Source organism: Tupaia chinensis, unplaced genomic scaffold (assembly GCF_000334495.1).
Source record: "Tupaia chinensis unplaced genomic scaffold, TupChi_1.0 Scaffold000350_1, whole genome shotgun sequence".
Taxonomy (NCBI): domain Eukaryota; kingdom Metazoa; phylum Chordata; class Mammalia; order Scandentia; family Tupaiidae; genus Tupaia; species Tupaia belangeri.
Genome location: NW_006159844.1, coordinates 5,336,343 through 5,355,367, shown reverse-complemented (window position 1 = coordinate 5,355,367; position 19,025 = coordinate 5,336,343). Strand labels below are relative to the sequence as shown.

The 19,025-nt window shown below is 40.8% G+C and overlaps 1 protein-coding gene across 1 annotated transcript in view; it reads left to right on the top strand.

Annotated features, from left to right (window-relative positions):
• LOC102496714 (mitochondrial ribonuclease P catalytic subunit) overlaps positions 1-11,499 on the top strand; it is a 170,986-nt gene extending 159,487 nt beyond the window's left edge. The window contains exons 3-5 of the mRNA XM_027773400.1: positions 5,200-5,348; positions 7,888-8,083; positions 11,185-11,499. Coding sequence (XP_027629201.1) covers positions 5,200-5,348; positions 7,888-8,083; positions 11,185-11,316 — 477 coding nt within the window. The 3' untranslated portion in view covers positions 11,317-11,499. The remainder of the gene's footprint in view (positions 1-5,199; positions 5,349-7,887; positions 8,084-11,184) is intronic.
• The last annotated feature ends 7,526 nt before the right edge of the window (positions 11,500-19,025 follow it).

Genomic DNA, 19,025 nt, shown 5'->3' with positions numbered 1-19,025 from the left:
ATAGAAAAAAAAAAAAAAAAAACTCTCTGAAAGAAAAGGAAAAGGAAAATAATAGGGAATATAAAAACAAAACCTCCTAATCCAGAGAGAGAAAAAGATCCCAAGATGATGAATTTGGTATGAGAAAGTTATGTGACTGTCTCCATCTCCCCATTCCAGAAGAGTAGGCCAGGCGTACTCCTTTTTCCACTAAGAAAAGGTATGGACTAAGGCGGACAGTGATGTCTTATGGAAAAGGGTGGGGGAGTGATATGCCAAATTAATCATAAAGTACTGGGTACACAGGAAGTCTCAGTTCTGGAATCACTGTGAAATATTAGATATGGTTTACAGTGAACTGTATGCTGTTAATTCTGCTCTACTATGTGGTCCAGATTCTAGACTCCTTAGGCAAACCCAGAACTTTCCCCAACATTTCTGGGTTCTCTAGGTTGAGAGCAGTCTAAGGTGGATCTCAGCTTCTCTAGTCCCCACTGCCTTGTGCTCATTCCTTCATCTCTGTTTTCTAAACCTAGTCCCCTGTTTATTAGTCTCAAGGGGAGGATTGCCTTTTGGGATGACCATGCTATATGCATTGATCAGCCTATGTGCGTCAGGTATCTGTCACCCTGCCCTTTAATTTTTCAAAGAAGGCCTAAAGTTGGTGTTTTTGGTTTGTAGGGTGTTTGGGTTTTGTTTGTTTACTTTTTATTTTGAGATAATTACAGATTTGTATGCAGTTCTAAGAAATAGTACAGAGAGATATAATGTACCTTTTACCTAGTTTCTCCTGATAGTAACATCTTGCTCCAAACTATGTTATATCATAACCTGGATACTAATATTGACATAGTCAAGATATAGAACAAGTTCACCACCACAAGGATCTCTCATGTTGCTCTTTTACAGCCTCGTTCATTTCCCTCCCTACCCTCTCCTTAGTTCTTCATCACCACTAATCTATTCTCCATTTTCATAATTTTCCGTGGCCAGAGAGTGGCACAGCAGTAAAATGCAACGCTCTGTCAGATTGACCCACATGGAAAGATCCCAGGTTTGCATCCAGCGACCTCCCTGAATCAGACACATGCATGCTCATGATCTGGGCTGACTGAAACTGGGGATAGTTCATGGATGCAAGATGCATTAGGAGTGCTAGCTCTCTGTCCGTCTAGCTCATGGAAGAAAAAAATAAGTGTAATTTTCTCATTTCAGGAATTTATATAAATGGAATCATACAGTTTATCATCTTTTTTTTTTTCATTTAAAATTTGCTATAGGGCACGTGTGCTCGCCAGAGAGAGAGACAGAGAGAGAGAGACAGAGAGAGAGAGAAAGAAATTGAGAAACCATCCCTCAGTGGAGATGTCCATGCTGTAGTCCCTTCTTTTCCATTTTCCTCTGAGGATCTGGGGCGTTTTCATGCACGTGCCTGGCGTCTTTTTCTCTGATCATAATCTTTTTTATATTACATTGAATCACATGTATCTTTACAGTGTATTACATTTCTTTTTCCAGCAGAAACATTTTACATATCTGTCATGACAAAGACATTACTATCCACGTTATCATCATCAAATAGCTTTTCATCATTTTTTTTCCGATTATTGTTATTTTTTTTAACTTTCAATCACTACATATCCTTTGGCTTGTAAAAAAATTTACCCAACATGAAATATTCCTCAGACCAGTCCAATTGAGAATACTATACATGTTATCATCAACAGGTAATAGACCATTTCTGTGTCCCACTACCTGGGGTCTTTTTCAAGCTACCAGGTCTAAAACTCAAACCATGCAATCAGTCAGGTGGGATCCAGCCGCCTTAATCACCATGCCATCTGGCTGGCCCCAGTATAAACCTTTTGTGTTTAGCTTTTATTCACTCAGCATAATTCTCTAGAGATTAATCCAGGATTTTATGATATCAAGTTTTGTTCCTTTTTTATTGTTTAGTATTCCATGGTTCGATATACAGTAGTTCCGGCTTACCACAGTTGCAGTTACCTGTGATCAACCACAGTCCAGGACTAGATGAGTACAATTCAATACAATAAGATATTTTGAGAGAGATAGCAAGACCAGCTTTATATAAATTTTATATCATTGTTATAATTGTCCTTTTATTGTTTTTTTTAAATCTCGTTGCTAATTTGTAAATTAGGCTTTATCATAGGTGTGTATATGTATAGGGGGAAAACATAATATATAGAGAGTTTAGTACTATCCACAATCTTAGGCATCAGTGGGAGTCTTGGAATGATCCACTGTGAATAAGGAGACTATGGCACCAAAGTTGGTTTAACCATTCACCCCACTGAAGGCCATCTGGATTGGCTATTACAGATCAGTGTGCTGTAAATATTTTGTATGGATTTTTGTGTGAACCTAAGTCTTTATCTTTCTGGGATAAATGCTCAGCAGTACAATAATTCATTTGTATGATAGTTGCATGTTTTGTTTTATAAGTAACTACTTAACTGTTTTCCAGTGGCTATACCATTTTAAATTTCCACCAACAATGTATGAGTGATTCAGTTTCTTCACATCATTACCCTTGTTTGGTGAAATCAACTGTATTTTATTTTAGCCATTCCGATAGGCATGTAATGATATCTCGTTAAATTATTATTTGCATTTGCCTGATAGTTAAAGGTTTCATTTACTTATTTATTATCTGCATATCTTCTTCAGTGAAAGGCATTTGCTCATGTTCTGGTTGGACTGTTTCCTTTTTTTTTAGCTGTTTAATTTTGATTGTTCTTTATATGTTCTAACTACTAGTTCTTTGTTAAATATGTGGTTTGTAAATATTTTCTCCTAGTTTATAACTTGACTTTTCACCCTTTTTTAAAAAATAATATTTATTTAAATTTTATTTATTATTATTCTTCAATTTGACCACAGAAAGATAGAGAGAGAGAGGGAGAGCAAGAAAGCAAACCGCCAGGCCCAAGACTTGAACTGCAGTCAACCATGTGGTAGTCCAGCACCTTAACCACCATGCCACTTGCCGACCCCTATCTTTTCACCCTTTTAAGAGAGTCTTTTACAGAGAAAATGACTTTAATTTTGATGAATTACAGTTTTGATGAAGTGCAGTTTATCTTTTTCTTCTATTATGAACCATATTTTTGCATAGAAAAATACATCATGACTTTCCTGATGACCTAATAGTTTTTGCACATGCACGCTCCAGAGAGAGACAGAGAGAGGGAAAATGAGAAATTACCCCCCTAAGAGGGATGGCAATACTACAAGTCCTTTTCCTCCCATCTTCTTTCGGGATTTTGAGCACACACATGTGCCTGATGTGATTTTCAAGGGTGTGCACTCACCAAAGAAAGATAGAAAAAAGGAAAGTGAGAAATCACCCACAGGAGGGCTGACCCCACCACAATCTCTTCATCCTTCACTCTCTTCCCAGGATTTTGGATTTGTTTGCACATGCCACAGCATGGTTTTCAAGCCGCCAGGTTCAGGATGCAACTGCAGTCTGCCATGTAGGAGCCAATCGCCACAACCACCATGCCACCAGCTGGAAATAGCATTAAGTTGAAGGCTTAGTTTCCAAAATTGCCTGCACTTCAGATGCCATTTGTAAGACCAGGCCTCTAGATCTTCTAAACAATCAGCCACAAATCGAGATTCCCACAATTCCTTCCTTACGCTTAATTAATTTGGTAGAGCACCTCACAGAAGTCAGAGAATCTCTTGCTTATGTGTACTGGTTTATTATAAAGAATATTACAAAGGGAACAGATGGAGAGAGCCATAGGGAAAGGAATGTGGGAAAGGGCATGGCTCTTCCATGCCCTTTCTGGGTGCACCACCCTCCAGGAACCTCCACATTTTTGGCTGTCCAGAAGCTCCCAGAATCTAGTCTTTTTTGGGGTTTATAGAAGCTTCATTATATATGTGTAATTGATTAAATCATTGGCCATTGGTAATCAACTTAACCTTCAGCCCCTCACCTTTCCCTGGAAGTTGCATGGCAATCCTGCCTTGATCTTTCCAGGTACCTGCTCCCATCCTGATGCTACCTCATGGAGGCAAGCTATATATGTCAACTCTTTAAGATATAAAAAGAGGGACCAACAGTTAGCATAATGGCTGTGTCGCTGGACTCCCACATAGTCGACCGTGGTTCACATCCTGGACCCGGTGGCTTAAACTCACACCAGGCATGTGTGCTTGTGTGCCCAAGGTCCCGAGAGGAGAAAGGAGGAGAAGGGGTTGTGGTGTGGCCATCCCCCCTGGGAAGGGATTCTCAGTCTCTGTCTCTCTGTCTCTTTCTGGTGAGCACACACGCCCTATAGCAAAAACCTCTCAAAAAAAAAAAAAAAAAGAAAGAAAGACACCACTTTGGAGATTTCAGGGGTTTTAAGAGTTGTATTCCCAGAAACAGGCGGGAGACCACTGACATTTATTTCACAATGTCACAGTAGGCTAGAGGATGAAAACTGATAGACCTTTGGGAGTAAAGGAGGATTTCAATTTAAGGTAGTAGTCTTAGCAGTAGAATCAAGACATAAGAAAGTCTGCAATGAGGGCCAGCAGGTGGTAGGGTCGTTAAGGGCACAGGACTCCCACATGACCAACCACAGTTCGAGTCCTGGACTTGGCGGCATGCTTTCTCACTTCCTCTCTCTCTTTCTCTCTCTCTCTCTCTCTCTCTCTCACTCTGTCCCTCTCTGGTCAAATAAAATTAATAAATAAATGGATAAAGTCAAATAAAATAATCCTTTTTTTAAAAAAGTCTGCAACCTCACTATCTAGTCCAGCCATTTACAAACTTGTAAAAAAAGAACTCAGTATTCATATGAAAACTTATATAGAATGCAGCATATAAATATACAAAAGTTGAGCTGTTTTGGTTAAAACAGGGTTAGGTGTATATAGGAACAAAACCCCATCCCTTTAGAGCCTCCCAGTTGGCTGTGTTCTGGGATAAAACAGAGCATAGTTTAAAAACAAATGAGCCAATCTAAGCTTAGAAAACCCTCCTGGATCCAATGTAACTTGACCAGAGGACAGATGTTAGACTTTAGTTTTTTAATAGAGAAGCATTTTTCCTATGCTTTCAATGATGAAAAACTATTAAGGACTATTTTCTTAACCTATGCCAGAAAAGAGTGCTTCACCATAGAGCGGGTACGCGGGAATCAACAATCCAGCTTCATCCTTTGTCACTTTGGGGTGCTGGCTTGTGTTTTTTAGCTCTCGAATGTAGTCTCTCAATTAGCAAAGCAGAATCTGCGACTGCTGGTCCTGGGCCGGAAGCACATGTTAACGCAGCGATCTCGGTGGAGAAAGAATGAGATGGAAAAGATTCAAAAGCAAGCCAGCTGTTTTTTTGCTGACGACATGTAAGTATTGGAGGTAATAAGTGAATTACACTAGGCTTCCATCATCTCCTAGTTACTCATTTTCACCATTTTAAAAATGCTTGTCTAGGGACCAGCAGGTGGCAAGGTGGTTAAGGTACTGGACTCTCATGCATATGATCATGGTTAGAGTCTCAGACCTGGCAGCTTGAAATTCACTCCAGGTACTTATGTGTGCATGCCCAAAATCCCAAGATGAGAATGGAGGAGAAAGGATTGCCATGTGGCAATCCCCCTGAGGAGATTTCTTGCTTTCTGTCTCTCTCTGGCAAGCACAAGTGCCCTACAGCAAAAAAATCTCTCCCCCTAAATAAATAAATAAAAATTCATGAGTATATAACCTCATTCCAAATAAAACATTTAAAAAAGAGTTTACGAAAACACAATTTCTTCTGCAGTATAAATTTAAATGAGATAGGATCAGCAGTTAGTGTAATGGCTATGTTGCTGGACTCCCATGTAGTCAACTGAGGTTCGAGTCCCGGACCTGGTGACTTAAACTCATGCTGGGCGCGTGTGCCTGGGGGGTGATTTCTCGCTTTCTGTCTCTCTGTCTCTCTCTGTCTTTCTGGCGAGCACACGTGCCCTATAGCAAAAACCTCTAAAAAAAAAAAAAAAACTTAAATGAGAAAACTAGGATACAGGAGAAATGGAAGGAAGATAAATCAGGAGTGAGTAATATACAGACTACCTGCCACAGGATCCTTAATTAGCAACTACTTAACAAATATGAGCTCCTTCTATATTCTTGGAGAAATAGCAGTGAGTTCCTTCTCTCATAGGACTTAGAATAAATAGGTAAACAGGTAATGTCATTGCAGGCAGTGATTAGTGTTCTTAGGAGGTCTTCAGAAAGTTCACAGACAATGCATATTATGAAAAAAAAAACCTACACATGAATTTCAATTGTTTTTTGTTGTTGTTGTTCTGAAATCAACTTGTACTTTAATTCTATTTTTCCACAAACTTTTTGAAGTCCCCTTGTATAAGGACAGTAAAGCAAATTAGATAGAAAGGGACTAGGTAGAGAGCAGATAAGTCAGAGGGCAGTGGTTGAGATGATCATCAGGAAAGGCTTTTCTGGTAGAAAGGAGTAATTTGAGGAAAAGAAAAGGCTCCTGGGAAGAATATCCCAGATAGTAGAAACAGCAGGTGTTCAAAAAACTCTGAGGTAGGAATAAACTTGGCATATTTGAGCAAAGCCGAACATGAGAGGGCCAGTGTAGAAGGGTTTTGAGGCCAGGGAGAAGAAAGGGACTACATTACAGACATGTTCATGGGTCTCGATAGTCATGGAAGGGCCTGGATTTTATTCTAAATATGAAGAGAAAATTGCTCTTAAGCTGCAATTTCCCAGGAAGCCAAACAAGCTTGGAAAACAGAGTCAGTAATAAAATGTAGTATAAGAAGTAAGAAACAAGCAGCTAATCAGGAGCAGATCAACAGTACATGGAAACTTTTAACATGTAGTTACATGTTACATAACATGCATAACATGCTTTTTTTTTATTTGTTTGATTAGTGAGAGCAAAATGGGGTAAGGAAGAGAAGGAGGGAGAAAGAGAGAGGTATTTTTTACTGGATCTCTCCATTGTAATGGTGCTCTCTCAGCCTCCCAGTTAGCAAGGATTAGGTACACAAGCCACTGTGCCTGGCCTGTTGAGGTTGGTCCATGACCCAAACCCCAGCCTCTCATGTGGCCCCAGCCTTGAACTTCAGTGCCCTACCACTTGTGCCACTGCAGCTGGGCTAAAATCAACTTTTAAATAGAGAATTGTTAGAATTCTTCATTCTAACAGGAAAGTGCAGTGAGCTGTTGGAGTTCCAAGCAGTAGCATTCCTTTCTCCTCAGCTGTCCATCAATGTTCTAGTAGGATTACCTCCAAGACAGGGACTTCGAGGTGGTTCATAAGTATCAGTGAGACCATATCAGTTAAGAATGCAAAGGCACGAGGCCAGCAGATGGCGTGGTGGTTGGGTGCTAGACTCCCACACGGCCAACCATGGTTCAGGTCCCAGACCTGGCGACTTGCATTCTCACTTTCTCTCTCTCTCTGTCTTTCTCTCTCTGGTCAAATTAAAAAATAATAAAAATAGGGACCAGCAGTTGGCGTAATGGCTATGTTACTAGACTCCCATGTAGTCGACTGCAGTTCAAGTCCCAGACCCGGTGGCTTAAACTCACGCTGGGCGCGTGTGCATGCGTGCCCAAGATCCCAAGAGGAGAATGGAGGAGAAGGGATTGCGGCGTGGCCATCCCCCCGAGGGGGGATTTCTCACTTTCTGTCTCTCTGTCTCTGTCTGGCAAGCACAGACGCCCTATAGCAAAAACCTCTCCAAGAAAAGAACTAACTAACTAAATAAATAAATAATTCTATAAATAAAATTAAATATTTTTAAATAATAATAAATTAAAATAATGCAGAGGCACTACTAAGGAAAGTGGGAAAATAAGTAAAGAGTATAGTGAAAATGCTACCCTCAGTATGCTTGACTGTGTCCTTTCTTATGCCTGGTTCAGCTCAGAGGACGATCCATTCCTTCTCTATGCCACACTGCACTCGGGAAATCACTGCAAGTTTATCACAAAAGATCTGATGCGGGACCACAAGGCCTGCCTACCTGATGCCAAGACCCAGCGCCTATTCTTTAAGTGGCAACAAGGACACCAGCTGGCAATTATGAATAGGTTTCTAGGATCAAAAATAGTCTTTCAGGTATTGTATCTCTCCTCTATGTAATGTTCACAGTCAAGTGTATGGTAAGAATGAGGCTTAATAAAAGAATATTGCAACTAGCTGAAGGTTCTCAATGCTTTTGATTTGGTATTTATAATTAGCCAGTTCCTAGAAAGTCTGCCACAGGAAAACTTTCATAGGCCAACCCCAAATTCATTGACATATTGAAATCATACAGAGTATCATCAATTGTGATTTCAATTATATCAGAACTATAACTTCTCAAATGTCTTTTATTTTCATTTTTATTTGCAGTAGCTCAAAGTTTGTTATCCTTTATAATTTGCCATACTTACACTAAGTAATTCATTTCTTCTTGTTTAAGCCACTGCTCAGCACAGTCTCAATTGAGTTCTCTTTTGATTCTAGTTTAGATACCTCTAATACAAGGATGCCTCTGTATGAAAACAAAGGGAGGGAATCTGAAAGTGATTGCAGAAAACCTAGCCTATGGTAAAATATGGTCCTGGTCAAAAATATATTGGGGGGAGGGGCATTAGGGAAAGCTATTGGTCAAAAATATAGTTAGATAGGAGGAATAAGTTTAAGAGAACTATTGTACAACATGATGACTATAATTAATTGCCATGTATTATATTTGAAAATTGCGAAGAGTAGGTTTTAAGTATCTTCACTACAAAAATGATATGTGAAGTAACACATACGTTAGTTAGCTTGATTTAGCCATTCCACAATATATGTTTCAAAACATCATGTGTATATGGTAAATTTTTTTAGAGGTTTTTGTTATAAGGGCATGTGTGCTCACCAGAGAGACAGAGAGACAAAAGAGACAGAAAGCAAGACATCCCCTGCCAGGAGCCATGGCCATACCACAATCCCTTCTCCATTCTCCTCTCAGGATTTTGGGCATGCATGCACACACCCCCAGCATGAGTTCCCAGCCACTGGGTCTGGGACTTGAACTGTGATTGACAATGTGGGATTCTAGTGCCTTAACCAATATGCCACCTGCTGGCACCTGTGAATTTTTTTTTTTAGAATTGCCACCAGAGAAGGAGAGATAAAACACCTCCCCTCCACCCCATGAGATGTGGTCATGCCATAATCCTTTTTTCTTCTATTTCACCATCCCATCAGACATTGGGCATACACACACACACCCTCAGCATGGTTTTTAACCTGCTAGGGCCGTACTTGAACCGTGGTCAGCTATGTGGAATCATAATCACTGCACTACCAGCCAACCCTAATTCTTTTTGTTAATTTTTAAAATAAACTAAAAATATAAAAATAAATAAATAAATGAAAGCAGATAGGAAATATAAATATAGTATGAAGTGATACCACAGGACTTTCATTAACAAAATTAGTACTAACCTGGGAAATGATACAGGATAATTGACCTTGTTTCTTTAAGAGGAACAAGAAATTGCAAGACTTATAGATGGAACTATCGGCAGGTGGTAAGGGCTCTGGACTCCCACATGGCTGACCATGGTTCACGTCTCAGACCTGGTGGCTTGCTTTCTCACTTTCTCTGTCTCTCTCTGATCAAACTGGAAAGTAATAATAAATAAAGTTAAATGAAATAATTATTTAAAAAGAAAAATAGATGGAAAGGGAAGCCTAAGATTCAAAGAGAATTACAGCCAGCTGTGGTGGTGTGACAGTAACACAGTGCTCTGCAATACTAAGACCATATGGGGAGATACCAGGTTTATGTCCTAAGGTCTTCCTTTGCATGCCAGGCAGGCATCAGGTATTCCTGTGGTCCTGGCTGGGTGAAGACCCTTTTGAGAGACCCTCTCTCTCTTTGTTTGCCTGAAAAAAGAAAGAGAGAGAGAGAGAGAGAGAAAGGGTCAGCCCTGTAGCCTAGCAGTTAGGAGAAATCCCATATGGCTAACCTTGGTTCAGGTCCTGGCCCCAGTGGCTTGAAAAGCACACTGAGCTTATGTGTGTGCATGCCCAAAGTCCCAAAAGGATGCAGAAATATAGGAAAAGGAATTGTGGTGTGACCCTGCCCCATCGAGGAGTACTCTCTCCCTTCCTCTCTCTCTGTCTCTCTGTCACACTCTGGTGAGTGCACACGTGCACCCTCTAGGAATTAAAAATAGAGAGTTAAGAGATATGTTAACTTGTCATAATGTAGTAACTTTATTTCAGTTCCTATTCAAACAAGCTGTAAAACATAGGTATATATATACAAAATAACTAGGGAGATGTTGGCAGTAGAAATTTGATGATGTTAAGGAATTATTTATTTTTAAATAAAATTATATTGGGACCGGCAGTTAGCATAATGGCTATGTCTCTGGACTCCCATGTAGTCAACACGGTTCGTGTCCCGGACCCGGTGGCTTAAACTCAACGCCGGGCGCATGTGCATGCGTACCCAAGATTCCAAGAGGAGAATGGAGGAGAAGGGATTGCGGTGTGACCATCCCCCTTGGGGATGATTTCTTGCTTTCTATCTCTCTGTCTCTCTGTCTGTCTGGCAAGCACACGCACCTTATAGCAAAAACCTTTCCAAATAAATAAATAAATAAAATTATATTGAGCTTATGTTTATAAAATAAGTTCTTGTCTTTTAGCGATACCCACTGCAACATTATATCTTAAGAAAGAAACAATATATCTGAAATAATATATAAGAAACAATATCTCTGAATTTTGCCTCAAGATAATCTGGGTAGGGAGATGGGGCAAGAAAGTGCATAGGGTATGGATGAAATAAGATTAACCACAAGTTGGTAATGATTGAAGCTGGGTAGTGGGTACATGGGAGTTCATTATTCTATTTTCCTGCTTTTAAATATTTGGAAATTTTCTTTCTCACACACAACACCAATGAGGCAATGAAGGATTCTGTGTCCTATAAATGTGATGTTCCTATAGAGAGTCTTTAACCTTAAAAGGAACCCCTGCCCCCCAGAAAAAAAGCAATTTAGAATGCTGAGATTCATTTTCATAGAGTTAGCTGCTCTTTCAAATCCACTGGTCAATAAGACATGGAATACTCCTTTGAAGGAAACTGAGACGTTGTCAGGGAAGAAAGAGAAATGGTTAGGTAAATCCTTGATGGTATTCTCAGCGTTTGGCTCTCTTTACTTCAACAGCACATTCTCAGCTATGACACTGTGGTGCAAACGACTGGGGACTCGTGGCACATACCGTATGATGAAGACCTGGTGGAAAGATATTCCTATGAAGTGCCAACCAAATGGCTTTGCCTCCACCGGAAGACATAAGACTCTTGCCTTCATGCTGAATCGGGTTTGGATACCTTCCTGGTTGGCATCAGAGCTCTGAAGGTGATGCTTGTTTAGAGCATTTTCTCTGCCCTGAAGATAAAGAGAGTTCTGTAACACTGTTTGGTCCATTTGGTTTGTATATCAACAAATTGATATTTCAATTAAATGAGATATAATATCTTTTTTATACCCAGTGTCGTTATTTCCCCTAACATTTGTTTTCAGAGGCTTATCCAAAGTTAGGTAGCTCACTGCAGAGAGAAGCCTGCCTTTCTCCTACTGGGCCAGCCAGTCCACTTAGCTTGGGAGGCTCGTAGAACTTCTGCTGCCTGTTTTGCTACTCCTGACTTCAGCTCAGGCCCACCAACAGCAAAACCAATCTGTCTGGCACACTAGTTTTGTTTCTAAATATATTGTCCCTCTCTACACGTGATCTGAGCCAAAAGGCTGAGAAGCCTTTGGCTTCTGACATGATCTTATTTTCTGTATGTTATCTCCCACCCATACAGAATCATGTATGATCCCCTGTGATAAACTGCCAGAAAATCAACAGACTTTCTAGCAACTCCGAGTTAATTTTATTTAAGGATTTGGTTTGGAAGAGAGGGTACAGTCACTTCTCTTTAGAGTGATGGTTTCTTCATTTTATAATCCCTTTTCTCAATTGGTTCACCTTTTTGTAAACATTATTAATTTCATCACTCAGTGTGAAGGCTGTTTTTTTTTTTTTTAGTTTTGGCCAATAAGATGTGTGTACTCACCAGAGACAATGAGAGGGAAAGTGAAAAATCATTCCTCAGGGGGGATGGTCATGCCACAGTCCCTTTTCCTCCATTCTCCTGGGGATTTGAGGCATGCATGCACATGTGCCCAGCATGATTTTCAAGCCACCGGGTCTGGGACTTGAACCACAGTTGGCCATGTGGGAGTCCAGTACCTTAACCACCATGCCACCTACTGGTGGCAGTATAATGGCTTTGAAAGTATATAGATTTTTTTTTTTCATTTAATCAGGTTTGACTTAGTTTAACAAAGTTTTTTTATTAGATTGTCAGGAAAGTCATGATGTACTTTTCTATGCAAAAATGCATCATGACTTTCCTGATCACCCAGTAGTACTTACCTTTCTGTTTTACCTGCTCATTAGCCGGTTTATAGCTCGCTGGCCCCTGATTTCAGCTGAAAATAATTGTACCTGTATTTCTCTATGACAATTCTTTCCTTACCCATATACATTGTGTAATTTAATACTCAAGAGCAAGCAAGAGCTGGTGCTGTAGTACATAAGAGCTGGATCCTACATGGTGGACTGTGGTTCAAATCCTGGCCCTGGCAGCTTGAAAAATACACTGAGTGCATGTTTATTCATGTCCAGGGTCCTAGCAGGATAGAGAAATGGAGGAAAAAGGTTGTGACATTGGGACCGGCAGGTGGTGTGGTAGTTAGGGTGCTGGACTCCCACATGACCAACTGCAATTTGAGTCCTGGACCTGGCAACTTGCTTTCTCACTTTCCCTTTCTCCCTCTCTCACCCTATATCTGTGTGGTCAAATTAAAAAGATAAATAATAACAGCAAATAAAATTAAATAAATAATTCTTTAAAAAGAAGGGGGGGGTAGGCTGTGACATGACCAGACCGCATTGGCTAATGCTTTTTCTGTCTCTTTTTCTCTGGTGAGTGCACGAGTACTCTTAACAACATTAAAAAAAAAATTGGGGCCATTTCATGACCTGGTGTTTAAGACAGCTGGATCCCATAGGGGCCAACCATGCAATTTGAATCCCAAATCAAGGGGCTTGTTAAACATGCTGGGCATATGTTTGTGCTTTCCCGAATCCCGACAGGATAGAGAAATGGATAAGGGATTGCAGTATGACCACACCCCACTGGGAGGCGCACTCTCTTTTTCCACTACCCCCTCTGTTGAACATTTGCACTGGCAAAAAAAATTTTTTTTTTTTTTGAGAGGTTTTTGCTATAGGGCGCGTGCGCTGGCCAAACAGACAGAGAGAGACATAGAGACAGAAAGCGAGAAATCACCCCCCAGGGGGGATGGCCACGCCGCAATCCCTTCTCCTCCATTCTCCTCTCAGGATCTTGGGCACGCATGCACACGCGCCCGGCGTGAGTTTTAAGCCACCGGGTCCGGGATGCAAACCGCGGTGGACTACGTGGGAGTCCAGTGACATAGCCATTATGCTAACTGCTAGTTCCCTTGGCAAAATTTTAACAGAGAGATTTCTATAGTATTTAGTGCTTCCCTCTGGCATTCTCCTAAATTTATACTGTCTTTTCTCATGCTGCTCTCAGATCCAGTAAAGAGAAAAATCTTGAGAAGCCTTAATTTTTTTCTCTCAGGACTCTGTTGGTATTCCCTCATCTAAGATACTTACTTCTTCATAGTAAATTAATTTTTCTCTTCAAGTTTGCACTTAAATATTATTGCTGTTTCTTTATTCTCCAGCAAGTTTCTCACTTGCTTTAACTGCCCTAAGTTTTCTATAACATGTGACGTATGTACTCACATTAGATCTCTTCTGTCCTAATAGCTTCATTCTAAAGCAAAAATGGAAACAAAGGATATATTAAGTAGGCACCTGAATTCTGGTCACTGTGAGTCTTATCTTCATTTGCTAAAAATCAAAATTTTCAGTGCAATTAGAGACAAAGTTAAGGGGATCCAGATCTAGTATTTTGCCTTCCTTTATCAATTAGAATTCATGGAGTAAAAAATGTCTCAGGGGGCCACTGTGGGAATGACCACAGGTATACAAGCACAGAGCCCTGTGATACTGTCATGGAATGGTGGCATTTAGATTTGGTCATTGTATCAAGATAGAGCTTAAGTAGATGGAATTAGCAGTGACAGGGACCAGACAGCTACTGGTGCCTCTGGTAGCCTGTAAGGAAGAAGTAGGGTTATCAGCTAAAATATAGGATTCTCAGTTAAATTTGAATTTCAAGTAAATAATAAATTTTGTTTAGCTTAAGTATGTGCCAAATATTACAGGGACATACTTATTCTAAAAAATATTTGATGTCTATTTGAAATTCACATTTAATTGAACATCCTATATTTTTATTTGTTAAGTCTGGAATTACATGGGAAGATTGGGGTAGTGGGAATGAGGTCTCTGTGTGGCTCAGCAGCCCTACAGGAGGCAGAAGGGAAGCGAGGATAAAAACACTTGGGATGGACTCCCACGTAGTCGACCGCGGTTTGAGTCCCGGACCCGGTGGCTTAAACTCACGCTGGATGTGTGTGCATGCATGCCCAAGATCCCGAGAGGAGAATGGAGGAGAGGGGATTGCGATGTGACCATCCCCCCTGGGGGATGATTTCTTGCTTTCTGTCTCTCTCTGTCTGGTGAGCGCAAGCGCCCTATAGCAAAAACCTCTCAAATTTTTTCGACACCCCCTAAAACAAAAACCCCACAAAAAAAAAAAAAAAAAAAAAAAAAAACACTTAGGAAGTGGGAGAAAGAGAAAAGAAGCTCTTCCCAGCCCTGTCTCAGCCAATGACAAGCAATCTGCTTGAGTGTGTGTTTCATAAATCAGGAGAGTTTTATTCAGAGATCTGCTTGGAGGAAGCCACAGAAAATACAGGAGAAAGGAATACAAATGAGTAAATATAGTGAATCTTGACAATCTTTAATTTTCTCTGATCATCTTTATGTGTATGCTGTTTCAAGATTTCCTGAGGCTCTCTCCAGCCAAATAGTTCATTGGCAATATTTGATCAAATGAGTGCTCCCAGAGACTACTACATACATTACTTGTTTTCCACTGGAAATTGAAATAAACAGGAAGACAATTATCTAGTCATTGATGGCTCATAACAATAGTCAGTTTTGCTACCAGAGTGCCTCAGAAGTGTTCTCTTATCAAATGGATTGAGTCATTAAGATAACCATGATAATTTTTTATAAACAGCAGTGATGTATGAGTTTCTTTGGTAGCTTCTGACAAGAATTTTGATATACAGAGTTAATTTCAACCACATAAAAATGACTACCCCCCCAGGGCCAGCAGGTGGCATGGAAGTTAAGTGCTGGATTCCATATGGTCCATTCAGCGATTGGAGTCCATGATGGGGTGACCTGAAAAACACACTGGACACATGTGCATGTGTGCCCAAAATCCCAAGAGGAGAATGGAGGAGAAGGGATTGCAGCGTGGCCATCCCTCCAAGGGATAATTTCTCACTTTCCCTCTCTCTCTCTCTGTCTCTCTGTCTCTGTCTCATGAGTGCATGTGCCCTGTGGCAAAAATAATATTACAAAAAAAAAAAAAAAGACTACCTCGCCAACTGTTTACTGTTATTTATTTATTTATTTTAGAGAAATTTTTGCTATAGGGCATGTGCGCTCACCAGAGAGACAGACAGAAAGCAAGAAATCACCCCCTGGGGGGATGACCATTCAGTAATCCCTCTCCTCCATTCTCCTCTTGGGATTTTGGACATGCACACACACATGCCTGGTGTGAGGTTTAAGCCCCCAGGTACAGGACTCAAACCGTGGTCAAATACATGGAAGTCTAACAACATAACTATTACACCATCTGCTGGTCCCACCAATGTTTAATGCTATTTAAAACCCAGCCCAAGAAACAAATCATTGGTAGGTCCTTTAGTTTCTAGCATATTAGAGGCATACATTCCTTTTAAAGAGATCAAGTCAGATTGCCTCAACACTCTCAGATGCATTAGAACATTATCAAGTAACAAATTCAGTTTACATCTGACTACTTAAAGTTTATTAAAGGAGTGTGTTTTATTTTGTTTTGTTTTGTTTTAATTTGCTATGGGGCACATACGCTTAACCGGAGAGAGAGAACAAGTGAGAAATCACCACTCCCCCCACTCCACCCCGGGGGAAGGGGATGGCTACACTGTAATCCCTTTTCCTCTTGGGATTTGGGGATTTGGGGCATGTACACATACACCATGTTTTTCAAGCTAACCAGTCCAGGACTCAAACCATACAGTTGGCCATGTGAGATAAAACTTCCTTAATCTCTGCACTACCTGATGGCCTTAAAGAGGATTCTTATGCTTGCTTGCTTTTTTTTTCTTGGAAAGATTTTTGCTATTGGACATGTGCGCTTGCCGGACAGAGAGAGAGAGATGGAAAGCAAAGCAAGAAATCACCCCCCGAAGGGGATGACCACACTACAGTCCCTTCTCCATTCTCCTCTTGGGATTTGGGGCATGTACACACATGTGCCCAGCGTGAGTTTCAAGCCTCCGGGTCTGGGACCCAAACCATGGTTGGCCATATGGGAGGCCAGCGATGTAACCATTACGCCATCTGCTGATCTCTCTTAAGCATTTTTTTTTTTTTTGGTAGGGTTTTTGCTATAGAGGTGGTGGGGACCACCCAGACAGACAGAGACATAGAGACAGAAAGCGAGAAATCACCCCCCAGGGGGGATGGTCACACCGCAATCCCTTCTCCTCCATTCTCCTCTCAGGATCTTGGGCATGCACGCACACGCGCCCAGCGGGAGTTTTAAGCCACCGAGTCCAGGATGTGAACCGCGGTCGACTATGTGGGAGTCCAGCAACATAGCCATTATGCTAACTGCTGGTTCCCTCTCTTAAGCATTTTATAACTACTTCGGAACAGAGAATGCCAGTGTCCTAATAGTGCAGATGGAATTCCTGACAGTTCTGCCTACTTGGCACTGCTGGAGCAGAGTGGTGTCCTGAGCTGGAAGAATGGGATGGAGCCTCCCACTCCATGAAACAGATACCATCGGAGGTGGCCATGGCAGGTCTTCAGAAAGGTCAGTCCTTCCCACACTTGTTGCCTAAGATGTATTACTAATTCTTTGAGAAGAAATCATTCTTGTATTTTCTTTTTCTTTTCAATGACTTTGTCCTGGAGTTCAAAGTAATATTCTTTTCTATCCTCCATTCCATAGCTGAGTACTCTATGGTTATTAAGTTTTTATACTTATGTATGCCTATTTTTCTGTACATGTATACTCATTTTTTTAAGTTTATATATTTCATGAGACTAAGAGAAAAAGAGAGACAAGCGTTCCCAAATAGGGTCCTATATAACATGATCTCCTCCAGCCTTCCCACTCTCATAGGATCATGGACTTGCTTTCCTGGCATGTGTTGGCTGACCAGGGAACTGAGCCCGCAATCTTCTGTATGGAACAGCATTACTGGAGCAACATGATGCCACTGAGCTGCCCTGTACTAATTTTTTAAAAAGGAATCTTCTCCATAAACGCTTCTATAACTTTTTTTTTAACCTGTCAGAAAATGAAACTTCTTTGCCTTATAGTTTTCTACCTCTTCTTTCTCATGTATTTCAACATACTAATATAAATTCATAAAAAGGGGTAGTCAGGGGCCTGTAGTAGCTGGTGGGTAAGGTGTTAGATTCCCACGACTGACCACAGTTTGAGTTCCGGACCTGGTGACTTGCTTTCTCACTTTCCCTCTCTCTTTCTGTCTCTCTCTGGCCAAATTGAAAATAATAAGTACAATTAAATAAAATAATTCAAAAAAAAAAAAAAGGGCAGACAGATTAAGCTGGGGTATTACTGCATACTACAAATACTACTCACATAGCTGGGTTCTCACAAACTTCTACTCAAGGCTTGCTTGTGTTCAGAAGGAAGTTTGTGCTCCGGGAAGCTGTCACCCTGATAATAGCTATTGGCTCAAATCAAGGCTCCCGTCCTTTGGCACTTCATCTTGTTCTGGCAAGAGTGGTCAAATCCTGGATGAAATGGGTCTTTTCCAAGTTAGGTCCTTTGATCTTTAACTCCTACAGAAATAAACTCTGGTCAGACCTTGTTTTTGAAGAGAAAGTCTGAGGAAGAATTGCTGCTTTACAAAAATAAAGACCTTGTTATTTTTTAAAGCAAATCATGTGATTCTTTTTGTTCTTCCACACACCAAAGGAAGTTTATGTGAGGAAATCAGTATTGAACAGTGAGTGCTTTATAAATATGAATACAATATAATTTTTTCCCATTCCCACTGCCAGTATCACCAGAGATCGCAACTCCATCCTCGTCCTGGCCTCATTTCTCATCCTCTTACACTCTGATGATTTTTGGCCCTCTGTGAGATAGCCAACCTGGACTCTTCTAGTTACTTAAAGCTACTCTTCTCTGGTTTCAGGATTTCAAATATTCAGGTTCCTCGTTCTGACCATGCTCTCCTTACCTGCCCCATTTTCAACCCAGTTACCAGTTCCTCGGCCTGTTCTTAGGCCTGTCCCTTCCTTAGCTACGAGGCCTCTATTGTCCATCCTTACTTGCTTCACTTATCTTCCTCCCACCCCGCCCCTGAAAGCATTCATGTGAGGGATAGCTTCGGTATCAGTACAAATTCTGCCATTCTTTTTTCCTCCTGTGCTGTCTTTTCAATTCCAAACCTTATTTTGAATAGCCACAGACCAGTCCATTTCCTCCACTTTTATGCACCACAGTACTGCTAGAAAAGTTATGAAATCATGCCATTGGAACTTCACTTCCATCTGAAGGTCTTTTTTAATGTTTCTACCTCACACTGAATTCTCATTGATTTTCTGGAGAAGCGCTCCCAACTTTTGTGATCTTAACTTGAAAAGCAGCCCCTCTGGAACCTCCATTTCCTGCCTGCTAAGAGGGGAAGTGGGGCTATGGCAGTATTCTCAAACTTTAATGGGCATAGAATCACCGAAAATGCCAGTT